The following is a 22,597-nucleotide window of genomic DNA, read 5'->3' on the forward strand; positions in this document are numbered from 1 at the left end:
AACTGATGAACAGAAAAAAGAAAAAAAAAAAAAGAAAAAGAAAAAGAAAAAAGTTTCAAATGTATGTTCTCTTCTAATTTACCAAGTCTAGTTAAACCATTCCTCCTATTTTTTCTTTATTTCTGTATTTATTTGTGATCTAAAGGTGTTCTCAACAAATGTAATGACCTATATAGCTTCAAATGCTACATTTGGTTTCCAGTAATTAGGTTTTTAACAGATTTCAATGGATCCTATAACAAAATAGTCTTTGGGGAAAAATGCCTCCTAATCTTCCATTTCTGTGTTAAATCTGAGGCTAGAGGAATTTAGAATCCTTAACAAAAAACATATTTTTGGAATTTGGAGAAGCTTATCATTTAGCTATTATTATTTATAGAGCTCTGGCTGTATTCAGTGCTTTACAGATGTATAAAGAATATAAGGTCCTTGTTTCAATGGTTTTCACAGTGTAATTCATATATTCACATGGTTCAGGCCCATATGAAGTACTGAAGGAGACCTGAAATAACAGTGAAAGGGTAATTACCAGTGTTGGAACATGTAATGAAAATACATTTGGTTTCTTCATTGTGACATAAAAGACAAAGAACATTGTTCAATATACAGGAAAGAGAGAATTAAAATGTTTGTCACCATTTTTGTTAAGAACAAGAGAAGAGAGGAGAACTTGGTAACTACGCCAGGGAAAATCTGAGTGGAGACAAGACACTTGGTGTAGGTTTTACATGAGTCGCCACACTGGATTCCAGACGAGTAAATAAAGTTCCTATCTCACAACTATTACAATGCTCTTGCCTTTACTAGGTTCTATCTTTCATTAGTTCATGAATTTAGAATATTTCTTTTTCCAGAAAAGAGATAAACTTTAAAGGCTGGAAGAAAAGCTTGTTAGGGTATCAAAAGGTGTGGGAGCTTGAGAGGATAAAGCAACTGCAGAAGTGAGCCCCTTTTGTCCAGCTCTGTGCTTCAATAATTTTCATGTATTCTTATTTATATTCCTCAGTCTGATTAATTAATGTCCATAATGGTACCAAACTGAGATGAAGAATACGATTGGTAAAAGTTAATAAAGTCACTTTCAACAATGCTCTCTAAGGCTACATACAAATATAACCATCTACGATAATGTTACAAGCGTTATGAGGGGTAATTTCTTTCCTTCTTGAAGAGTTACAATCAAATCGACCATCTCCTAAATTTCAATTTCTTATACTGAGGAATCAAATCTCAGAATTAGAAATAAATGGGAGAATGGGGAAGGCGCAGAATGGATTTTTACGCTGTTCTTCAAATGAGTAGCCTAGGATACTGTGCCACATAATCAGAGAGCATTTCACGTTTTTAATATTGCCTGTTAGATTGCAAATAAACGTGTCTCCAATGAATGTATAATAGAGGCTCTAAAAATTTCAGTCATAGCTGGTAATATCTTAATAGAAAGATTTTCTCAAGGACCATCACGTAACATCTCCATGGCAACTATAGACATTACATACCCAGAAAAGCAAGAAAAGGATTGTTAAACTTTTGCCAGTTTCCAGGTCCCTCAGGAGAGACAAGGATTGCAAGCAAGCATTGATGGACCAGCTTCTCCCACAATAGGGCCAGGTGGCTCAGGGATATTCCTCCATTGCTGCCCAAGAACAGGCTTCCTAGATATTCCAGTTTTATCCTGTCTAGTTTCTGGTATACAAGTCAAGGTATAAGCCAGACCACTAAAAACCTTGGTATATTAATTCCCAGAAACTATAGCCAGACTTACATGTACATTGAGAGGCTGCACTGCTCCTCTCCCCACTTCATGTTGCTCCCCGGACACCTAAATGGAGAGCCAGGGAGGGTGCAGCTCCTTGTTCCAAGGAGACACGAGGTTCATGGGGAGGCAGAGTAACCCCGGTTGTGCTCTGGAAGATGGAAGTAGCTCTGCCTGTACTCGGAAAGACTGGCAAGCTCAGAGGAGACCTATCTAAACAACTGAGTAAATCATGCTGTCAGGCGTTATGTTAGGTTGCAAGACAAGGCAGAGAACACTGTTGGAGAGATGACTCGCTCTGTGTGTACACACAAACATGCCTCTAAATAAAACATACCTAGCTTGTTCCCTTCTGTTATTTTAGTACAAAACTTGCTGGAGTACAAATGAGCTATTTCTAATCCACTTAAATCAGATACACAAAGTCTCAACAGCAACGTAGCCAGCTGAATACATTATTTACCAAACCCGAAAAAGAACTTTTGTATAAAAATCTCCCATTACAATCTGCGAGGAGCAGTGCAACGGCATACCTTTTCCAGCATGCACCTCTCCAGCACCACTTTCCAACAAAGGCAGGCTTGTCTTTCAGCCCATCTCAGTTAATCCTGTGTTATCTATAACTAACCCTTTGGTTAATGTGCACAGAAAAGTCTTTTCCATGTCACAACCTGAATGAACATGCTCAGCTGTTGAACTCCATTGTCACATGTGGGTCAGGGGTAAACGTGGGCTGGAGACGAGGACACTTGAAGTAACTTGAGCACTTGAGTAACAAGTGAGGAGAGGAAAAAAGAAGAGATCTGGCTGCATTTAAAATGAAGTTTGATCCATCTGGGAAAAGACTTCTGTGATTATACAGTAGGGAATGGACAGCCCAAAGACCCTTCCAGTCTGCTGTTCCTGCAGAGGAGGGGTGCTACGCATTAGGTTCTTGCTTTCCTTCTTGCACCTCACGCACTTGGCTCTCCTTGTTTCATTTCCACAAGGAGTGTTAATCATTTACAGATAGCTTGTAATGCAAAAAAACAGGACTGGACTCCAGAAGGCAGAACATTCTGGTTAGCAACATCCTTCATTTAAATATAAACAACTGCTGGATTATCAGCGATGATTTAAAAACAAGAGGTCTTGCACTCACTAAAATATTCACACACATGTATGTGGGTGCATACACACACAAACACAACTGGATGCTTTTAATTTACAGATGCTTCTGGTCAAAACTGTACGATGTAAACCTGGGGATTATGATAATGAATAAACTTTTTAAAGAAATGATCTCATACGCAAATTTCTTGCAGGGGCCTGAGATATAGGCAATGGCCTCATTTTTCCCTCCAGTTTCCATGTGACACATTACAGTTGTGCATTTTGATCTTTTACTTTGAACTGTAACCCAACTTAAATTATTGGGAACCATTTTGTAGTTCCTGATGGGTTGCTGGCATACAGACCAAGTGTCTAGTTCACAAGAAATCAAAACAGGCATTGCACTGTTGCCTTCTGTTGCAGAAAACAGAAGTCAGTGTAGCTGGATAATCCCTTCTAGGTACTTTTATCATCCTTTTATGTTCTCTGTTGCACTTAAATAAGGAGATAAAAAGAATTCTCCTTTACACTTAAATTAGGAGATTCTAAGTATTTTCTCCTAGTTGTTAGTATTTTTCAGCTTATGTGGATTCTCCAAATATACAACTTGCTGTTTTTTTTTTTTTTTCTTTTTTTTTTTCCTGCTATTTAAATATTAACATAGAATATAATAATAAGACAATTTCTTCTTGACAGGGCATAATATAGAGATGGGGCCTATGAAGAAAAAATCTGTCCATTGCCTTTCAGGCAAAAAATAATGAAAGGGTTCTGAGCACCCTTGTCCTAAATCGGATGCTATTAACTTTATGTTCTTGTAAACCACACAATACTCTAGTTTGTCCTAGCAGCTTCTGATCTATAGCCAAGAAATGAAGCTAGAGGCCTGGTCAGATAAAAGCTGCTATTCTTTATTTGACTGAAACTTCTGCAGACACTACAAGCCTTGCTCTCCATCATCTTGACATGATGAGTCATTGCTGCATGATAACATAGACACTGAATGATAATGTTCAAGGTGCTTTAGTCACTGCAGGGAGCAACAGGTTGTCACTGAATTAGAGAGAAAAAAGGCAAAGAGTCATAAGAAGTCATTAAATGCAAGAACCTCATGACAAGTCCAAAGCAGAAAATTGTACGAGAGACAGAGAGATCAAGAAAGAGTAGATTAGAGTTATAAAGCAAAGTAAATGGAGTCAGGATCTGTTTACTCCCAAGCTGGAGCCCCAGAAACTTAAAGCAGCTTTTAATTGACAGTTAACTATCTGGGTGCAAGTCTGTTATGTACACAAATCCCACATTTGATTATTTTTCATGGGAACCTCTTTCCAGTGCATATATCTTGGCTGTTGATGGCTTCAAGTGCAATCCATATCTGCTGACAAAATGACTTCATTTTGATGAGGAAAACAGTTACATTATTGAGGATGCCAGCTATAGCTATATTGCAGATTTTAGCTACCATTCAGCTGACTTAATTCAAGGAGATTAAATGTCAACAAGTTAGACTTGCCTACAAGAGGAGATATACTTCTGTGTTACCACTTTGCCTCAGCCAGCAAGAAGTGGCCACGTCCAAGCAGCCAGCATTTTCTTGTCTCTGAGTCAGTGCTTCCAAACACGGAGGATTTTCCTTCAGAAGATGCACTCAGCATGGTGGGCCAGCACCCCATAGGTCTCTGCATCTCAGGGTTGCTTCCACAGAACACAGCACAGGATACAGAGAGAATTATAGCCCTTCTCTTGGATAGTCACTGAGTGCCTCTTCCAAGTGCTAAATTCCAACAGTCCCATGATTTCTGTCTATCATGGTTCCACAATCTCTCTTGATTTCCCCATTATGGGCAAAACAGTCCATGTCACCAAACAAGGCCAAAGCTTCCAGCCTAGATGACGTAAATCAACCGTGAATGTCATGGAGAAGAACGGAGTTACACTGGTATAACCTCAGTTTAAGCAGCACACATCTGTTTGGTTTGATATTGATTATTTACTTTTGAGCATACTCTGCAAATATCCCTGCCATATTTCTTAAGATCTCTGCTCCAGGCCTGGCGTTGATTCGCACACCAACTGGCTGTCTTTTGAAGCCACTGGCAGTACATTTCAAAGTCCAGATTAGTCACAGAATGAAAAGCATATCTCCCAACTGTTCACATTAACAAATGTCATTCTTCTGGGACAATTCATGGTGACATTATAAACATGAACAAAACAGTTTATACATATCAGCAAAACTCCAAATGGAATAATCACAGCCTTTGGTTATTAGGTGAGCCAAAGGTCCTCACCTCCCTTATGACTGAAGAGCACATTCTGGTGTTTGCTCATTTTTATAAAGCCTTATTTTTCTGAGTTTGGTCAAATTTCTACTTGAGTCACTGGCATTCTTTTGATTTTTTTTCAAACAGGAGTTAATCAGACCCAGAAGACTGATGAAGACATGTAAGGGTAAGATTCAGATGTCTAGTTTTTTGATGCCCAGAGCAGACTACCATAACATAGGTAGGTGAACATCATACCTCTGCTTCAAAGAGCAATAAAGTCTTCTTTAAATCACAAAATGGTAAGGGCCCATACTGTCACACATGAAATTTTATGAAAAGGGGAACTTTTATTTTAAAAATAAATAAATCAATTAGTATTTTCCTGTCCATTTAGACAGAAAAACTGACTCACCAAGGATTCAAATGAGCACTAAGGCAAGTGAAACAGCAGAAGCAGATTCAAGATGGGAGCAGCACCACCCCATCAGGCAGCAGCGATGTCTTAGATCCACACAGCACCTTCACAAAATCTGACTTGCAGGCTGGTGTTTGCCTGAGCAGCCAGACCTTCACCCTCCCTCACCTTGCAACTCTGAGGCAAGGCTGTGAGACATCAAAATCAACACAGGAGCTGTGGACAATTTAACTTTGAGTCCATTATTTGCAGAAAAGTCTACAGGTTGGTGGTGGGGTGGGCAGAGCAAAGCACTGCACTGAGCCAGACACCTCCAAAGCAGGATAGGGATTGAGACTCATCCCATAGCTGGTGTTTCCTACTCAGTGCTAACAAGGGGAAGACGAGCACTCACGCTGCTCTGCTGGCTCCAGAGTAAATCTGATTCTGCTGCCCTGAATCACTGTGCTAACGAGCAGTGCCTGTTTTAAGGCTCTGCAACTGGGGGCTAAGTTGGGTATCCAACAGAGCCTGAACTATACCCCAAATCTTTCTGTAAAATACCATTTTGAAGCAGTCTAAAGCAAAACTAATTTCTGCACTAGGCAGAATATGTAAATTTTGTGATTCGAGTTTCTTTGCACTTGTCTTTCTGACAAATGATGAGCCTTTTAATGTTATTATTGCCTAGAAAATTCCAAATTACCATTCTCAAATGTCCTAAAACAAATTAGCATAACTAAGAAGCCTCTATTTAACTCTGTCTCCTCAATCATTAAAAAACACCACAAATGCACATATTCTTCAACGTCCTCAGAAGAAAACAAAGACTCATTTCACCATAACAGGGATGTGAGGGGAAGCATTGAAAAGAGCCTGAGATTTGGGAAAAATAACCCAGTGAGAACCAGGAAACAGGCATGGCTTTGCTCACCATCTCCTGTTGGCTGTCAGGCTAGGAAGCATCCATTCGAGCAGCTGTACCAGCAATGCTGAAGAGATGAAAGCGTCCAGAAAAGGTGAGGGATGAGTTCTCCCACCAGTGCCATTCACTTTGGGTCTGTCTGCCCTAAACCCAAAACGTGGAGTTGAAGCTGCTGCTCAGCACTGCCATGCTGGGCTTTGGGGGGAAACTGCCTGCAGGGCCCTGGCTCCTTCCAGCCTTGGCAGGGTGGAAGAGGCCTGCCAGAAACACAGCAGTACAAACTAGGCACTTCTGGAACCCGTAGTAGTGCCTGCTGGAAGCCAGATAAGCAGGTCGCTCCTCATGCTGACTGAAAACTGAATGCTACATCCAGTCTTTTGGCTATTTTCCCATCACACCAACGTGCCTATGGTGCAAGTGCAAGGGAGACAAGCAAAGGGTAAAGCTCTCTAGTCATTATTCCCCTTATCTTTGACTAATTAATAAGTTCCCATGCTGCATCTCACCCTGCTTTAACCTGAAGACTACAGCTTTCATAAGCTGCATGCTCATTTCACACCAGACATGTTGGGATCTTTACCTCTGCAGGGACAGCTGATTTTTGGCAGGGCAGAATTCAGGGTTATTCAGGTGGCAGGAACACTGCCAGCAACTGGTTGCAATGTTTTTTAATTATAAGTTTTGACTTTTGGATTCCCTATGATTGATTCAAAAAAGAGGTGTATTTGAAAGACCGAACAAAGTTAAAGGAAACTGGGACTGTCTGAAGTCTGAAACCTGACAGGTAAAGAATCATATGATGATGCAGTCAGTGTTTTGATACTTTTGTTTTCAACAAACAGTTTTAGAATATGGGGTGGGGGGAAATCTTTCCTCCATGGCCTTCAGAGATGAGTACAGCAGTAGGAAGCAGGGTGAGGGCATGTTTGTTTCTACTCCCCTCATGCTCAGGGACTGGCTCACCGGTTAACCTGAAACAGTTAACATCTGCAGTCCATCAGGGACCAGGCTGCAGCATGAGGAATCCTACAGAGACTGGGAAAAAGGCATTAAAAAAATCAACTACAAAACACTTGAAATGGAAAATAAAAAGAGGAGAGTTTGCATCATTTGCCTTCAACTTGAATAGCCTGATAATGTGTGGTGTTTGCTTCTTGCAGGGGAAAACCACGGCTGGAAATTTCATTGTTCAAGTGCTTTAAGCATCCTGGTGAATGCTTGTAGGACGTGCTCTAACAACAGTTTTCTCTAGTGGAAGTGCCAGCTGAAGAGGCTCTCACTGGTTCTGGGGTGCTTCCTCAGCCAAGGGAAATGAGGAAATAATCTTCAAGTCCAGGGTGGCAGCTCCCTCTGGGATCAAACCATGCTTTCACCTTGCTGAGGCCACTGAGTGGCTGCATCAAGCCCACAGGAGCATGGGGTGAGTTGAACACTGAAGATTTCCTCCTTGAACAGAATGAGCTAAAGCCTTAATTGTGGCACTTTACATGAAATCTAGCTTTCATGTATGTGACAGAAGGCAGCATGGAAAGGCCTCACAGCGATGCATTTAATCCTTGGGATTTCTTGTCGCACCTGATGGTAGGCACCACTGCCAGCTGATTCAAGCACACGAGGATTGGGTTTCCTTGCTGCACATACTGGCCACCTGCACAGACAGCCTGCGACAGACGGTGATATATAGTCATGGGACAGGAGGCCACCAATCTGTCTGAAGGAGCTGTCAACATTTTAAGCCTCAAGGATAGAGCCAAAGTGATTTATTAGCACAAATCATGAAATAAAACAACATCTCGAGGTGAGTGTCTGGGCAGCCAGTAATTACTCCAAGCTTATTAAGAGACAGGCAAAGGAGGAAAAAGACACAGAAATGAAATTAATTTCCCTCTCAGGCTCAGCTTCCGTAATTAAACCACCACACACAGTGACAACACACAACAGCCATGTGAAATACTGAGTTATGGAGGAAGAATTTCTTCTGAGTTTTCATTGACTGTTTCTACCCAGCTCTTTCCTCCTCCTCTGACAGAAATTCAAACCAATATTAATATTGTAGTTAATAATCTCAACTAATCTTGCAAAATGTTTTTGTCCATAAACAATAGTATTGGAAATAAATAAACAATATTTGAGAAGTGCCGAGGGAAATAAAAAAAGGATTAAACTGAAGCAATTACACACACTTTATGTTAAGCAGAACAAATTCACATGTGGTGGCTTCTTATGTTCATTACTCCAGCAGACTCGAGATATTACAGTAATATTAGTTTGTCAGGAAATACTTCAGGTAACTAAGTACATATTTCATCAGGTTTTACTACATCATTAAACACGTCTATGCTTCACAGCACACGATACTGGGCTGAGGCAGGGAAGGCTGTCAGAGCTGAGCCTTGAATAGCATCAGACAATCATTGCCCATACTGATGCTAAGGAGAAATCCCACCTCCAACCTTTGCCTCATGACCACACATTCCCCCTACTAACCTTGTGCCAACAGCTAGGATCAATAGGCTTGATCAGGGATATGACAGGAGAATAACCCTGATGATAAATAAAAAGTAATGCCAGCACAAGCAGACATTAAACTGCACAGTTACATGAACACAGGCTCTTTAGCTTCTTCCAGGGAGCTGCATGTTTACAGCCATCATTTAGGGCTGACTGTAGTACCATGGACTTCCCTAATGCGTTAGAACTGCTAGGCCTGCATGGATGTTCCTGATGTCCACATGGCACAGAAAACAAACAACTCCCCTTCAAAACCAAACCAAGTGGACAAAACAGCCACAGGAACAGGGGAAAGGACAGAGAGAGCCTCTACCTGCAAACCTGAAACTGGGCTCAAACCACAGACACAGCCAGGACAGTCCATTTGCTAGGAGTGGAGGAAAGAAATGGTTTCTGATGTATCTAAATACATAAAATGTGAAAATGAGAGTGCAGAGAAGAAGCTAACACTTGGGAAGATAAAGGTTGGTAGCAATATATGGCCTGTAGTTACCCTTTGCCTAGTCCAAAACCTTAACTCTGCAAGTAAATGGAAGCACAGAAAACCAGAATCAGAAAACTACCATGCTTTAAAAATAGCAATCCTCACTCAATCATCCCAAAATGCAGAGCAGGGCTAGGAAGTTTTGCAAGCAAAGCTATAACCCCATCATGATGTGCAGGCAGGTGTTTCAATGACAAGGGACCCATGTCACCAGGCTCCCCATCAGCTCTGCAAGCACTCCCAGACCCAGGGCCCTAATTCTCAAACCTTCACTAACCCCCTGGCTCTAATTCTTGCCTCCATAAGTGCTCTGGTTCCCATAAGCATCTCCATCAGCCATCAGGCAGGAGTGCTGCAGCTCCAGGGGCTTAGGAGTTTATTCAGAGTTCAGAGTAAATTCAGAGTTTTCCTTTCCTCTGAGGCTGAGAAATGCGTCCTGCCACCTGGATATCCTGCCAGTAGCACATGCAGAGTCCAGAGGGGAAGGTTTTGGGGACCCTCCCTGAGTTATGACCTGCTACTGGGCTGCTCGCAGAGAAAGGAGAGCAGTTACTCGCAAGCCATTTTATGCACAATTTATGCCAATACTTTGCATCATAAAAAAGTGGTTTGCTTCTTGTGCTGCAGAGAACAAGAATGTTGAGTATCCTGCCATGCCTCCTACTTTGTGAAGCAAAAAAGCAGGGAAGAGGTAAAGGGTTTAATCAGCCTCCAATTCATTTTTATTGTTAGCAGATGCTTCAACTTGCTAGTTCTCGGAGGCCGCTTCAGTCTCTGCTTTGCCATCACCCAAATACCAAATACATTGTCAGCACTGACAACTACAGAAACACTGCTGGCAGACACCAGCAATGCTGTAGCACAGAGCAGCACAGCTCCCAGCCCTGTTAGTGCTCGGACATGGCTGTTTGCAGGGGGAAGCTAAGGAGGCCTGGGATGAAGAAGGAGCAGGTGCCAGCAGCAAAGGGGTGCTGGGAGGGGCTCTTCAGAGGACTGTGGGGAGAAGCTGAAATGATTTCCCTGCTCTCCCTGAGCCCACTTGTTCCTCCTGGTGCTGCAGGGCACTTACCTTGTGCTTGCTGTACCAGGGGCCGGAGAGGGGCCCCTCAAAGAACACATTCTGCTCCGAAACGGGGAGGATGCCCATGTCCCTGCCCTCAGCCCCCTGTCACGCCAGCGGGGACAGGTGGCCAGCAGCAGAGGCGAGCAGGATGAGGACGTGGCACTTGCTTCCTGGTGTGGGTAAGGCTGTGCCTGTGGGTCACCCTGCACCCAGGGGCACGCAGCGTGACCAAGGGCAACAGGAGACCCTCAGCTGGGGAAGATTTACATCAGGGTGCATAGGAGAGGAAGGGGAATTGGTCAGCAGGTTTTGCTGCTCCTTCCCAGGGCATTCAGGTGCCTTTTTTCTTTGTTTTTCTTTTTTCTTTTCCTCCCTCTCTGACTTCCCCAATGCCCCACCCTGCTCTTAAAAGGCAGCCTGGGAATTTAACTCCTTCAAATCAATGCCTAAATTTCATGACCAAATTGTTCACTCCTCACAGATAGCTTACCAGAGCTGGAAGTTGTTGTTTCCATATTCATATAGTCACTTGCATAAATTCTTATTTCTGTCATGCATTCTTTGCTTGTAGACATTTCCTGAATAGCTTCTTTGCAGAGATTTCAGGCAATGGGTTTGTTTCCAATCTGTGGCTTTATCCATTCATTCAGTTAGTTTTGATTAAATCACTTAAGCTCTCCTGAGGAAAACAACCAGAAAAGCTCCTTAAATGGGAGATTAGGAGCTAGTCAGATAGGAGCTTGGCTGAGTTACACTGGGGGACAGAAATGGGCTTCTAAAGAAACACAGAAAGCAAAAATTAAGCGCATCTTCAGGCTCTGGACAGGATAACTGCTTGTTTATCTAGAGAGCTCATGTGATCCTCTACCTTCTATCTGAAGCATTGGGATGTTGGTCAGCTGGGCTTGAAAATGTCCAAAGCCCTGAAAATTTCTGTAAGAGATGAGGCTTGGGGGGCAGTTCTTGTACCACCTGCTACAGCAGAGAGTTTTGTCCTGCTGTTACGTAGAAGAAATTGGATTGATTCTTGGTTCCAGTGTGCCTGGTGGTCCTACCATCAGTGAGATGCATGAGGAGAGAAGAGAACAAGACAACAAGCAGCAGAGGAGGCTGGGGAGTGAGCTTCCAGCAGACAAGGAGGTATTATACCTAATGGACATAAGCAGCAGCAAAGTTGACTGCAGAGAGACAAATGAGGATACAGACTCTCAGTATGATTAATGTATTTGAAAATGGAAGGAACATGTAATTACAGGAAAGAAACTGAAGTTAAATCAATGCTCTCCTGCTTTGCTATATAAACAGTACCTGTGTTAGCTACAGGGATGTTATTTGGATTCAGCCAGAGGTGAGCTGGGATATGGGAGAGGCTGAGGTGGCAAGGACAGTCATCTTCAGTCAGATGATGGTATAACACCGCAAAATAGGAAACTTTGCCTTATAACAAGAAATGTGTTGTTCGTGTGTGCGGTCCAACTTGAAGTACCAGTTTCTCTGATCACAACTCCAGTGAGTCCTCTGTAAATACTGGAGCTAGCTGAAGCCGCATATACATAGGTACACTGAAGGGAAAAAAAAAAAAAAAAAAAAAAAAAAGCTCCAATATTTCATGGCTATGTAAATTGCTGCAGACTATTTTTACAGTGTTACGTAATTATTCTCTGGAGTCTAAGCTTACATTAAAAAAAAAAAAAAGTTTCTAGGCAATTTGGGTTATGGTTGCAAAAAAAAATCAAAAAAAAAAAAAATCTTTAAAGTGGAACTGGAGTGTAAACTGCCGCAGTGATATTTGCCCAGTCTAGAGAGAGTTGAAACAATAGCTCAGAGGGAAGTGTGAATGGACCCATTCTTCTAACTGGAGCGCTAAACTGGAAGTCTGCTGACAATTTAAGTGTCAACATCAGCTACTTCAAGGCGGATCATTTTAGCAGAAACACCAGGCTAATGTTCTTATTTGTCATCCTCAATTTGCACTTGTTGGATAGCAGATCCTGGGGAGAGGAGGAAAAGCAGCAACTGGTTGTCAAAGGTTGCTGGTCTGAGGAAAGCTCTCCCATTCCTCCATCACCTACAGTCACATCTGCTCCAGCTCGAAATGGGGAGAAAAGAGGCTGGCACTTCCCCAGGCCAGGGTCTGAAACCTTCTCTGATGGCCACGAGCCACAGTGGTCCCCATCAGGCTGGCAGTGACCTATGCAGTATGGTCCTCCACTGCCAAAAAATGCACAAACTGGTAAGAGATCGAAAAGGAATCCGAGGGGAGTGGGAGGAAGGGAGCAGCCCAAAATATCTCTTGGGGATAGTTCTCGTTGTTTTGCTTCATTCTCGTTGGGTCGCTGCCTAAAATACAAATGTGACTGTGGTTTTCTCTTGCATAAGAAAGCTATTGGAACAGGTTTTCTGTAATGCTGTCTACGTGGAGCCCTTGTTGAATTGCTTTTGAAATTGATCTAGCAGTGATGGATCGCTGTTCTGCACTGGGTCCAGACATGCCCACTCTGTCTAAACACTCCAGGGGCCCTTATGGCATGCTTTATTTATTAAAATCTCAGGTTGTCTTGCATATATAAGAGCTCAAAGTTACTCAGATGAATTCAACCTTTCTTTAGGTTTTAAGCCAGCCCTAATAGGAAAGTAAACAGCATTTCAGAAGCTATTTCTGCTCAGTTACAACCGTCCATTAGTAAAACCAACTCAGTATGTGCATAGGTCCCTGTACTTGTGCATTGCAGATTTCAGGCTGCAAGTGATACTGAAGTGATGGGCATAAAGGTTCTAAATCCCTTGGGACCGATGCTCAAGGTAGTCTGAGGAAATGTTCCATGGGGTGGAAGCAGAAGGCAGGATCTGTGGGATGTTGTGACTGAGAGCATCATTTCCAGCCTTCAGTAGAGCTCAGCTGTGCTCCAAGCTTCTGCTCAGAGTTGAATTCTCTTTGAGAGTCCTTCCATGCAGGTGTCTCCTCTGCCTGGTGAGCAGCTAGAATAAACTAGAGCCACTGCGATGCCACACACAAAAAATGAGTTGTTTTCAGTGGGCTCCACAATATGTTAACAAGACAGCACAGCAGTGATCTGGCCTTGGAGTGAGACAGGGTCATAGCACCAGGGATAATGCACAATGTGTGATCTCCTGCATGTGTATCTTCAGGTTTTGTCCTGATTTTGTGGGGAATTTGGGGTAACTCAAGAAATACCTCAGGGAAAATATCTTTAGAAAGGTGACCTGTCTTGCTATTGCTGTCTCTGTCTTTACCCCAGGCAAAGGCAAAGAGCAGTACAGGTTTGTGTCTGGATGGTGGCTAATCCGCATCAAATCAAGCCAGGACTGAACCACAACTTTCACCAGCTCTCTCCACAGCAGACCTGTGAAGAAGGAATAGATGCTGCCTGAGTTGGTAGCATTGCTACAAAATCTCAAGGATTTTTAAACCGAGCCGTGTGCAGGACGGCAGTCTTTGACAGCTCCCATTCTGTTGCCAGTCATTTTGGGGTAGGAGAGAAAGGGTTGCACAGCCTGGGAAATGACATTCAATTTCTCTGTTGACTCTCACCAACCACTTGGGTTACTTCCGAGCAATGAGCACTTCTAAGTGCAAGAGACTATTGTGGGTTTTAGTTGCACGACTTTGCTTCCTTGGATGCTGTATTTCTATCTGATATTCCTTGGCCAACCATGGGTCTCTGTTAACAGAAGATGGTGTTACCCTGTTGGGTCACAAGGCTAGTCAGACTGCAGTGGTTACTTTGTTGACCTCAGGTCCAGGCGATCTGGGAAGGTCTTGATTCCTGCATCTCCCAGAATTTTGGCTTGTCTGATACTGAGACCGCATGAACCAACAGGGCCATCATGCTTCAGTTTCCTACCTCTGGTTGCCTTAGGCTCTTTCAGTCACCCATGGATAACTTGACCTGACACCTGGGTCATTTCAGGCATGCAGTGCACTTGGGTGTCTGAAGAGTTTTTGCAAGAAAGCTTACACTTCATCACTGTAGATGAACTACATTCTTAGCTAAGAAGAGAACACATCCTTCACTGTTGGGTTTTGGTCATAGCTACAAAGACACCTTAAGCCAGAAAATGATAGAGCTTATGGTTTCTTCTTCTGTCAAATAGGAAAGCAGCCCTTCCTCCAGGGTACATAGGTGTTCCTACACCCATCCGCTCTCCACTGTGAAGACAGAGCCCTGATGATGGGAAGTTCACTTCTGGGATGGGTGGTCTCAGCTGGGTAAAAAAGGAGAAAGTCTAGCCCTTGGCTTTGACCTGCTGCTCAGAGGACATGGCTATCAGCAGAAAATGTATAAAACTTGTTCAGGATAATCAGAAATGTTTCTGAGTCAATTGTCCACCAGAAGGCTTTTGCTGTGTCAGTTAGTGTGTGTAAGGTGGTACCTGGAGACCTGAGCCTATGAGCTGGGGTATCTGCCCAGTGCAGGTACATGGTGCAGTATTAGCATAGGACATCTTCTGTAAGATGTGGGCAGACAGTCCACTGGTTTTTACAAGCATCTTTCATCCCCAGCACCTTTACAAGTCCGTGGTGTGAGTATGTCCCACTCCAGATGTTGTCAATTACTGGAAGTTACTTTCCATCCTGAAGTCTACAAATGTACGAAAAACAGGAGTCCTGGAATCAAGATGTACATTACAGACCTTGGAGAAGGCTTTTGTCCTTCCTTTCTGGATGGTGGATCAGTGGGAGATTTGTAGACTTTAGACATTTTCATTTTTGCCTTTTAAACCCTACCAATTTAGGCTTAATCCTGATCCTTTTAGAATCAATGGCAAAGTTCCCACTGACTTCAAAAGACATGGCCTGAGCGCTCAAATACTTTAAAGAACAATTTAAAACAAACAAACCTAAGATGTATAAGAACTGCATTTTCTCTCTCTATTAGGCATGCAACTTATTTTCTCCAAATGTAAACGTTACCTGGAGAGCTAAGCAGTGATGTGTTTTTTATTATTTCTTTAGGAGGCTACAGTACCCAAAGTATATTCCATACATACTTCTTCATTTAGGAGCCAAACATAGCTATGTAAAGTGAGCAGCTTGTTTACAGTAGGCCCTTATGGCTTGCTATCAAATTAGTGGCAAATCAGGACTGTAGTAAACAGAGGTCAAAGATCAAACCCACAATTTCACATAAAATTCCAGACCATGTACACAAAATTTAAAATGCAAAATCTTCAAATCACAAGACCATCAACTGCTCTTAAAACTAATCAAAAGCAGGATAAGGACTGGAGGAAATGAAATTTAAACATGATTTTAATCCAAATTTTAATGGAACAGCTACATCGTGGATATCTTTTAAACCATGACAGCTGACTCCATGCTACTTATTCTCACTTGCCATGAAACAAGGTTTTGGTACATCTCACTCACTCTTCATACATGTTGTTTGCTTCTTTTTCTCCAATTTGAAATAAAGATAAAATATGTGAGAAGTGTTTCTGCCTAAGAGCTTACAGTGTCTGTTCCTGCTCATGCCCATGGTAGTTTTGCATCACTTGGTTTTAGTGCAGTGGTTCTCCATGTTCAGAAATGGCATGATGCCATTTGCTCCATTTTGTGCTGGAATGACTGTGTCTGAAGGCGAGCAGGTCCCATGTTGGTGCTGCCTTCCTCACCGGGTGGCCAGTGCCCACGTAAGTTTCTCACAAAAAATCCAGGACCATGCCAGTCCTGTAGGTGTGCATGAGACTAATCCCCAACCTGAAACCATCTGAGAGGAATCCTTGCTTTCCTGACCCAACTGAATGAAAATAAGAATGCGCACTCTTTCAAGCCAAAACTTATTTGTTTAATAAAGATTTGGTTACTGAATGCCACCAGATGTCAGCATACACTATATGATTGAAAGCAAGTGTCTAAGACCTCTTAGAAAGGAGCAGTGATAAAACTGCCTTCTGTCTCGTGAAAATGATGTACCGGGTGTACAGCTTTGCTGTGGGGAAAATAATGGCTGGGATTAGCTGGAAGAAGTTGTCTGGGAGGTTTTGCTTGAGGATCTGCTCGATTCTTCCTTCCTTAGGGGTGCCCACTCGCCCCACACAGCAGGGTGTTGGTCCTGCCTTCCCTCACCCCTTCTCCCCAGCTGGGGGCCTACGACAGGTTAGTCCCATCTTCAGGCCCATCCACCATCTACAACTCTTCCCAGGGTTTCCCAGCACAGCTCCAAAAACCTGCATTTTCCTCAGATCCAGGGCAAAGGGAGGAACTTGCTGTGGATCCAGAGAATTGGTTTTTGTACCCATTGTGAAGATCCACCTCAGCCCTGAATACCACAGCAGTATCTGTGCTGGCCCTGTAGGAACACAAGAGCCCACCAAGGAGGTGGGAACAGAGAGTGACGAGTGACAGCTTAGGGAAAAAAACAGGAGTAGCAGGAAAATTGCGCTGTGATTTTTTTTCCCCTGACATACTCTTTCCAACTCTGGCAAGTGCCAGTAAACCAAAGCTGTCCTCTGCATCATCCGGTTTAATGCCTGAGCAGAACAAGTTATGCTAGTTTTAGACTCTAATTTTTGTATATGAGGGCTTTATTTTCTCCTACTGAAATCAACACCAAAGCTCTTCAGAGTAAGGGCAAACCCTCGGGAACCTTCAGCCATGCTTCTTCTGTGTCTTTTTCTTGCCTGTCTTATGACAAGACCTGTAATAAAAACAAATGTGCCCAGTCTATGTCCTGATGACTTGACGATTTAGATTTCTATGCATTTTTTTAATGAAGACGTACAGAGCTGAAGCTATTTTTCTGCCACCTTAGATTTTGCCCTCACTCTGCCATTGACCACACACGTCCCAAGCAGTCAGAACACTGATCTATCCAAATGCACAAGTCCAGATAACATAGCCAGAGCCCAGGGGGCAGCTGAGCAAGGTTCATCTGGACTTGGCAGTCATAATGCCATACAGCTGGGCTTCCCAGGACGTAGCCTCTTTTTCTCTCTTGGAGATAAAATTTAGTTGTGAGGATTTTCCTGTGTTTGGCTGATTTTCTGGGTGTGCAGCAGCTTCAGCTGAAGGCCAGTACAAAAACCCCAAGAGCATTGGCACCCCTCCAGACTTTGCAGCCGTGGCTACCGTGCTGCAACAGATAAATCCTGCCGCAGGCACATGCTGTTGTCACCATGCACCGCCACAGCAGGTCTGAAGCTTTGGGGCAGCTTAGAGGTTGCACGTTTGTAGGGAAGGCACAAAAAGCACGGTGCTTCTGGACACTATCACCGCTGTTGCCTACGTGCTGTTCAGCTGCTTTGCTCCTGCTCAGTCTGGTGCATCCCAGAAGCATCAGATGTCCATAGCAGAGGCATGTGTATGCAGACCATCTGTGCAGCAAGCTCACTGCACGTGTGCAGGCATTTACATCATGGATACTCAAGCAGTCCAAGGGCAAAAGATCCATCAGGTCTTTCAGTCTCACCCACAGCATGAGCTAGAGGAATGTGAGGATGGCTCTGTTCACATCAGTTAAGTCTCACCTGAAGAGGCACATGTTCTGCATATGTCTTATGTTGGTGGCCTCGCAGTAAGGCTAGGGGACATGTAGTCATGAGATTGCCTGTGAGAGCCTCAGCGACTGTTTAAACAGGCTCTAGCTATGGCCTGGGGAATTCCCCCACCTTTGGAGGGGATCAGGCAGGCACCTCTCTTCAAATCAGCAGAATATCCTTAAACAGGATTTGGGTGCCTATGTGCCTTTGAAGATTTAACCTGTGCCTTGGTAACCTTATTCCACTGAATAGCCCATTGACTTCAGAGGAAGGAAACTGCATATTATAAAATCTGTATTCCAAAACCACAGTGAAACCAGCCCTGGAGCCAGATACTTTATATATTATAGCCTTGACAACACTTACATATGGTGGCAGTGAACTGAAACACAGTATGATAAGGTCTGATCTGGATTGGATATATCTGGGGGAAAAAAAAAAAAAAAAAAAGGCAATTTAAAAATAAAAATTATAGCATTTTGGTAAATCCATAAAATCCCTGCAATATTAAAGATAAAAAACTAGACTAACCTGAGGCAACCTCCAGGAGAACTGGATAGAGAAAGCACTGGTTTCTTCCCTCCAAGAAATAAATTGTTAACATGAATATCACATATGTATGTACATGTGTGAGTGTGCTGGGAGCACGGGAAGAGTTCAAACATGTTTAAAAATGAGTCAATTGATATTGCAAAGCTTGTATATACACAATATTGCTCGTTAAAATATTTGGGGAATTGGAAACAAGCTTTCTTCATAATACAAAGAACAAAATCATTTTATGCCTTTGCATTTTAAATTAAGATTCAATAAGTTGATTTCCTTAGAAGTTCTGATTTCATAAATGTACCATTTTGCCTTGTAAAATTAGATAAGATGTCCCGATTATAAAATAGATTTTTTACATGCCAATGATCAAAGTCCAATGTTTTTTACATTAACTATAGAAATACTCACTGGAGTGTTTTGGAAATGCTGCTTTAATCCTTGTAAAACCATCCAAGCAAACAAAACCTGTACACATCCTCAGAGATGTGGATAAACTCAGATTATTTGGACAGCACAACATTAAATAACAATAAATCACAAGCGTGGTGATAGATTTCTTTCTCAGAGAGCATCCTCACCGAGGTGTGTCGACACAGATGTTTCCTGAAAAAGCAAGTAGAGATCCCTGATGCATTTGATGCAGAAGTGTAGATGTTTAATTTGGTGAAGTTTACACCAGGTGTAAGCAAACAGGGCTGTCAGATGTTGCAGGGGTATCTGGGGCTGGGGGGGGGGGGCTACATTTTCTCCAGGCAAATGATGGATTTTAAGTACTGCACAGAAGAAGAAACTAACTGCATTAGTGCAGAAAATATATATTTTGCCTGGGATTTGGGGTTTCTGTAGACCTAGACAGTTTTATTAAAATATGTATTCACATTCTTAAAAAACAACTTATATAGAAAGTACCTCCATCAGGGCTGCTGTATGAGATTTATCTTCTTTGGGGGAAAACATTTCTTTTCTTGCCAGAAATATAGGCCTTTATTTAGAGTCTGTAGAGCATTCCTCCTTGTATTTATTACATTTTTACTATATTATAATAATTTTAAGATGAGCAGATCTTTTTTCTTTTTTTGCACCTCAGTCTCTGTGACAGTGTCCCTTTTTCAATGTAGTCATGAGGAATTGATCTTTCTTTTGAAAATAACTTTTTTTTATTATTATTAGAAAGCCATTTGTGATACAGAGTTTACAGACTGTTTATGATAGTTTTGAACATGATGGAAAGAAAAAAGGGACAGTATAAATTGAAATCAAGCTGTACCAGACAAGGAAATGCATTATATAAGGAAAAGATTTACAGGATTTCAATCAAGAGTGGCTTATGTGTGTAACACATGGAGAAGTTTCAGTTTGGTCATTGCAGATCTTCCAATTCCTCATCCAGTCCTTGCACATGTGGAATAAATGGATTCCACCCAAATCTCAAGTCTGCAAGGTTTTCCTTTGCCCTATAATATACTCTCCTAAGCGGAACAGGTTTTGTGGCTTTCTCCTAAAGGTCGGTGATCCAATCCCGCATGCACGTGTGGGTGGAGAGAGCCCATTTCCAGCCCATGGTGGAGCTGTCTTTTCCAACTATTACCAGAGTTTCTTGCAGAAACCCACTCATGCCTTTATAAATCAAATGCGGCAATTTCTGTTGTTTAATAAGCACAGTTTCAAGTGTGCACAGATATCTGTACTTATTACCACAGTTATCTAGGTCAGTGTTGTATCCACTGGTTTGCTAGCTCAGGACGTGTGTAACTGAGCTGTATGGCAGAAACCGTGGTGATTGGCTTTATAAATAGCTGAGATATACATAGAAACTATAAGCCGCGGGGATTTGAGGGCTCTGACATTTTGAGGAATTTTGATTTTTTTCCTTATTTCCTTGAGGGTGATTTAGATTCTCTGTGAGAAATGGTATTTTAGAGTTTGAAGGCTATAACAGGTTTCCTCTAACTTTTTACATCAGATGCAAGCTGCGTTTGCAATTTGTGTAAGGTCTTGTCTCATCCCCCTGACTTTTCCATTTATGTATTTCCCTTCAGGATGAATCCTTCATATGAGCATATCCTCCCTTTTCCCCTCTCTCCTGAAACATGGGAATGGTTAGGCAGGGGTTATGCCATTAAGCCTGTGGTGGACTTCTGAGATCACATTTGCTTGACTTGCACAGCTCCTGAGTGTGCTACTTCTGGAAATCTAAATGTAAAGACTGCTAAATAATCCAAATAAAGACTGCTAAATAGAAGAAGAAATAAAAGTATTCTATTTTTTGCTAAAAAGATCACAGGGTTGGCTTGTGAGACAGAAAATCCTGGTGAACAGACAGGCATCAGTGTTGCAGCCCAGCCCAGATACAAATGTCCATCCCAGGTGGTGGGAGGAAGGGGGGTTTGGGGCACGCTGCCTTCCAGCTTCTGCTGCTCTGTCTGCCTGCCACACTGCAGATCTGCACAGCACTGGCAGGGATCAGGGCAGCAGGCTGCTGGGTTTCACCCTAACCTTAGCCGGTTTTGTGGTGCTGCACAGACATTCAGGACAAAGCGGTCTAAAATAACCATCAGCTATTTTTGCCTTACCTACCACTGAAAGTGAATTTCCTACTGTTAGCAGCATTATCACTGAGAGAGCTGCTTGGAAGATGCGTATTTGTTCTTTTGCAATTATACTTTGCTTTTTTTAAAACTAAATAAAAAGCACGACTCAACCTCAGTTTTCCAAATGAACATTTGAAAATTGTCCTGTAAAGACAGGTTTGTTACCAAAAAAGAAAGAATAAAGAAAAGCAAACTTTTCATTCGAAAATTTTTGATGGAATATATATTTTTCAGGCATGTTAGCTTTTGTAGGTCACTCATCTGCCTCAGGTACGGCTTGCAAGTATTCCCTGTGTCGACATGTCAGTGTTTTTAAGCAGCATGTTGCAAGCATCAAGCTCTTGCAACAAATGACTTCAGTGCTGGTAGCTCAATCTTATGTTGTCTGGAGATATAAATACAGATTCCACTAATCCCACTGTTTTCAACAATAAAGGGTGTATTTTGTGTGTGCTATTGCTAATAATTTGCATTCTGGTTGTACCTACAGTTCCCCAGCACGAAGACTCCACCATACAAACACAACAAGATGCTAATGCTTTCCCCTAATAATTATTATCACATGGGGAAGAACAGCAACTTCTATTTGCTCCGTGCAGTTTGATTCAATGCTCCAAGGTACTGAAAGCAGCTACTTTGAAATCATGTTAGATCTCCGTGTGCGGCCACATTATAGCCAGTTTGTTTGTTTAGGATTCCCCATGTGTAGCACATGGCCTAGTGGTGCATGCTTAGTTTCCAGCACATGCTGGTGCTGCTGAACTGTCAGAGACAAATTCCTTCCTTTGCAAATGCATCGTTATCTTTGAAGTGGTTCTTTGTGAGCTTCTTCCCAGCAGAATTGTGTGCGAAACTAACCACAAAGGGAACAACACATAGGAATTGAAAGGAAGGTGTTTTTGAATTAAATAAAGAAAAAAGTTTCTCTAAGAGATAGCTTAAATATTGTGTCCCTGCAAGGCCTAAGCTCTTACCCACAGTTTCCTACTTATCATGCCAATGGAGAATAACGATAGACGAAGACTTTCAAGTGGCTAGAAGTTTTGTAAGTTTTCATTCTGCGTAGTTCACATAGAGTCCCAGAGTGTCTGAGGCTGGCAGGGAGCTCTGGAGGCCACCCGGTGCCACCCGTGCCCAAGCAGGGACACCCAGAGCAGGGTGCCCAACACCACGTCCAGGCGGCTGCTGAAGGGCTCCAAGGAGGAGACCCCACAGCCTCTGGGCAGCCTGTGCTCAGCAGTGAGCTATAGCAATGCTGTGTGGGGACCTGGCTTTGTAGGAGCTTTGTACTCTTTGTCTTGAAAATACTGTCACCTCAAGGCACTCCATCCAGATGTTGAGGACTGAAGTCACTCTCTGCTCTCCCTGGGACCTTTAGAGCCACAATGTAGAGTTAAGTGACAGAGGTGTATAGCAAGCCCAAGTGTTGTGCTGCAATAGGAGAGCCTTCTGTCCAATGTGG

General features: G+C 42.7%; 1 protein-coding gene and 1 long non-coding RNA gene across 3 annotated transcripts in view; one reads left to right on the forward strand and one right to left on the reverse strand.

The window, feature by feature from the left end:
• Positions 1-10,893, reverse strand: part of NIPAL2 (NIPA like domain containing 2) — a 47,134-nt gene extending 36,241 nt beyond the window's left edge. Inside the window, exon 1 of one of the 2 annotated variants that reach the window (XM_084510467.1) lies at positions 10,499-10,893. In XM_084510467.1, the coding sequence (XP_084366593.1) occupies positions 10,499-10,576 (78 nt within the window). In that variant the 5' untranslated portion in view covers positions 10,577-10,893. The remainder of the gene's footprint in view (positions 1-10,498) is intronic. The other variant, XM_084510468.1, reaches the window with a different exon arrangement.
• On the forward strand, positions 5,990-8,805 carry LOC311432231. The gene is made up of 2 exons (XR_014689907.1): positions 5,990-7,218; positions 7,595-8,805. It is a non-coding gene; the product is annotated as an uncharacterized lncRNA (long non-coding RNA).
• Positions 10,894-22,597: the final 11,704 nt, after the last annotated feature.

Source organism: Aythya ferina (genome assembly GCF_964211825.1).
Source record: "Aythya ferina genome assembly, chromosome: 2".
NCBI lineage: Eukaryota > Metazoa > Chordata > Aves > Anseriformes > Anatidae > Aythya > Aythya ferina.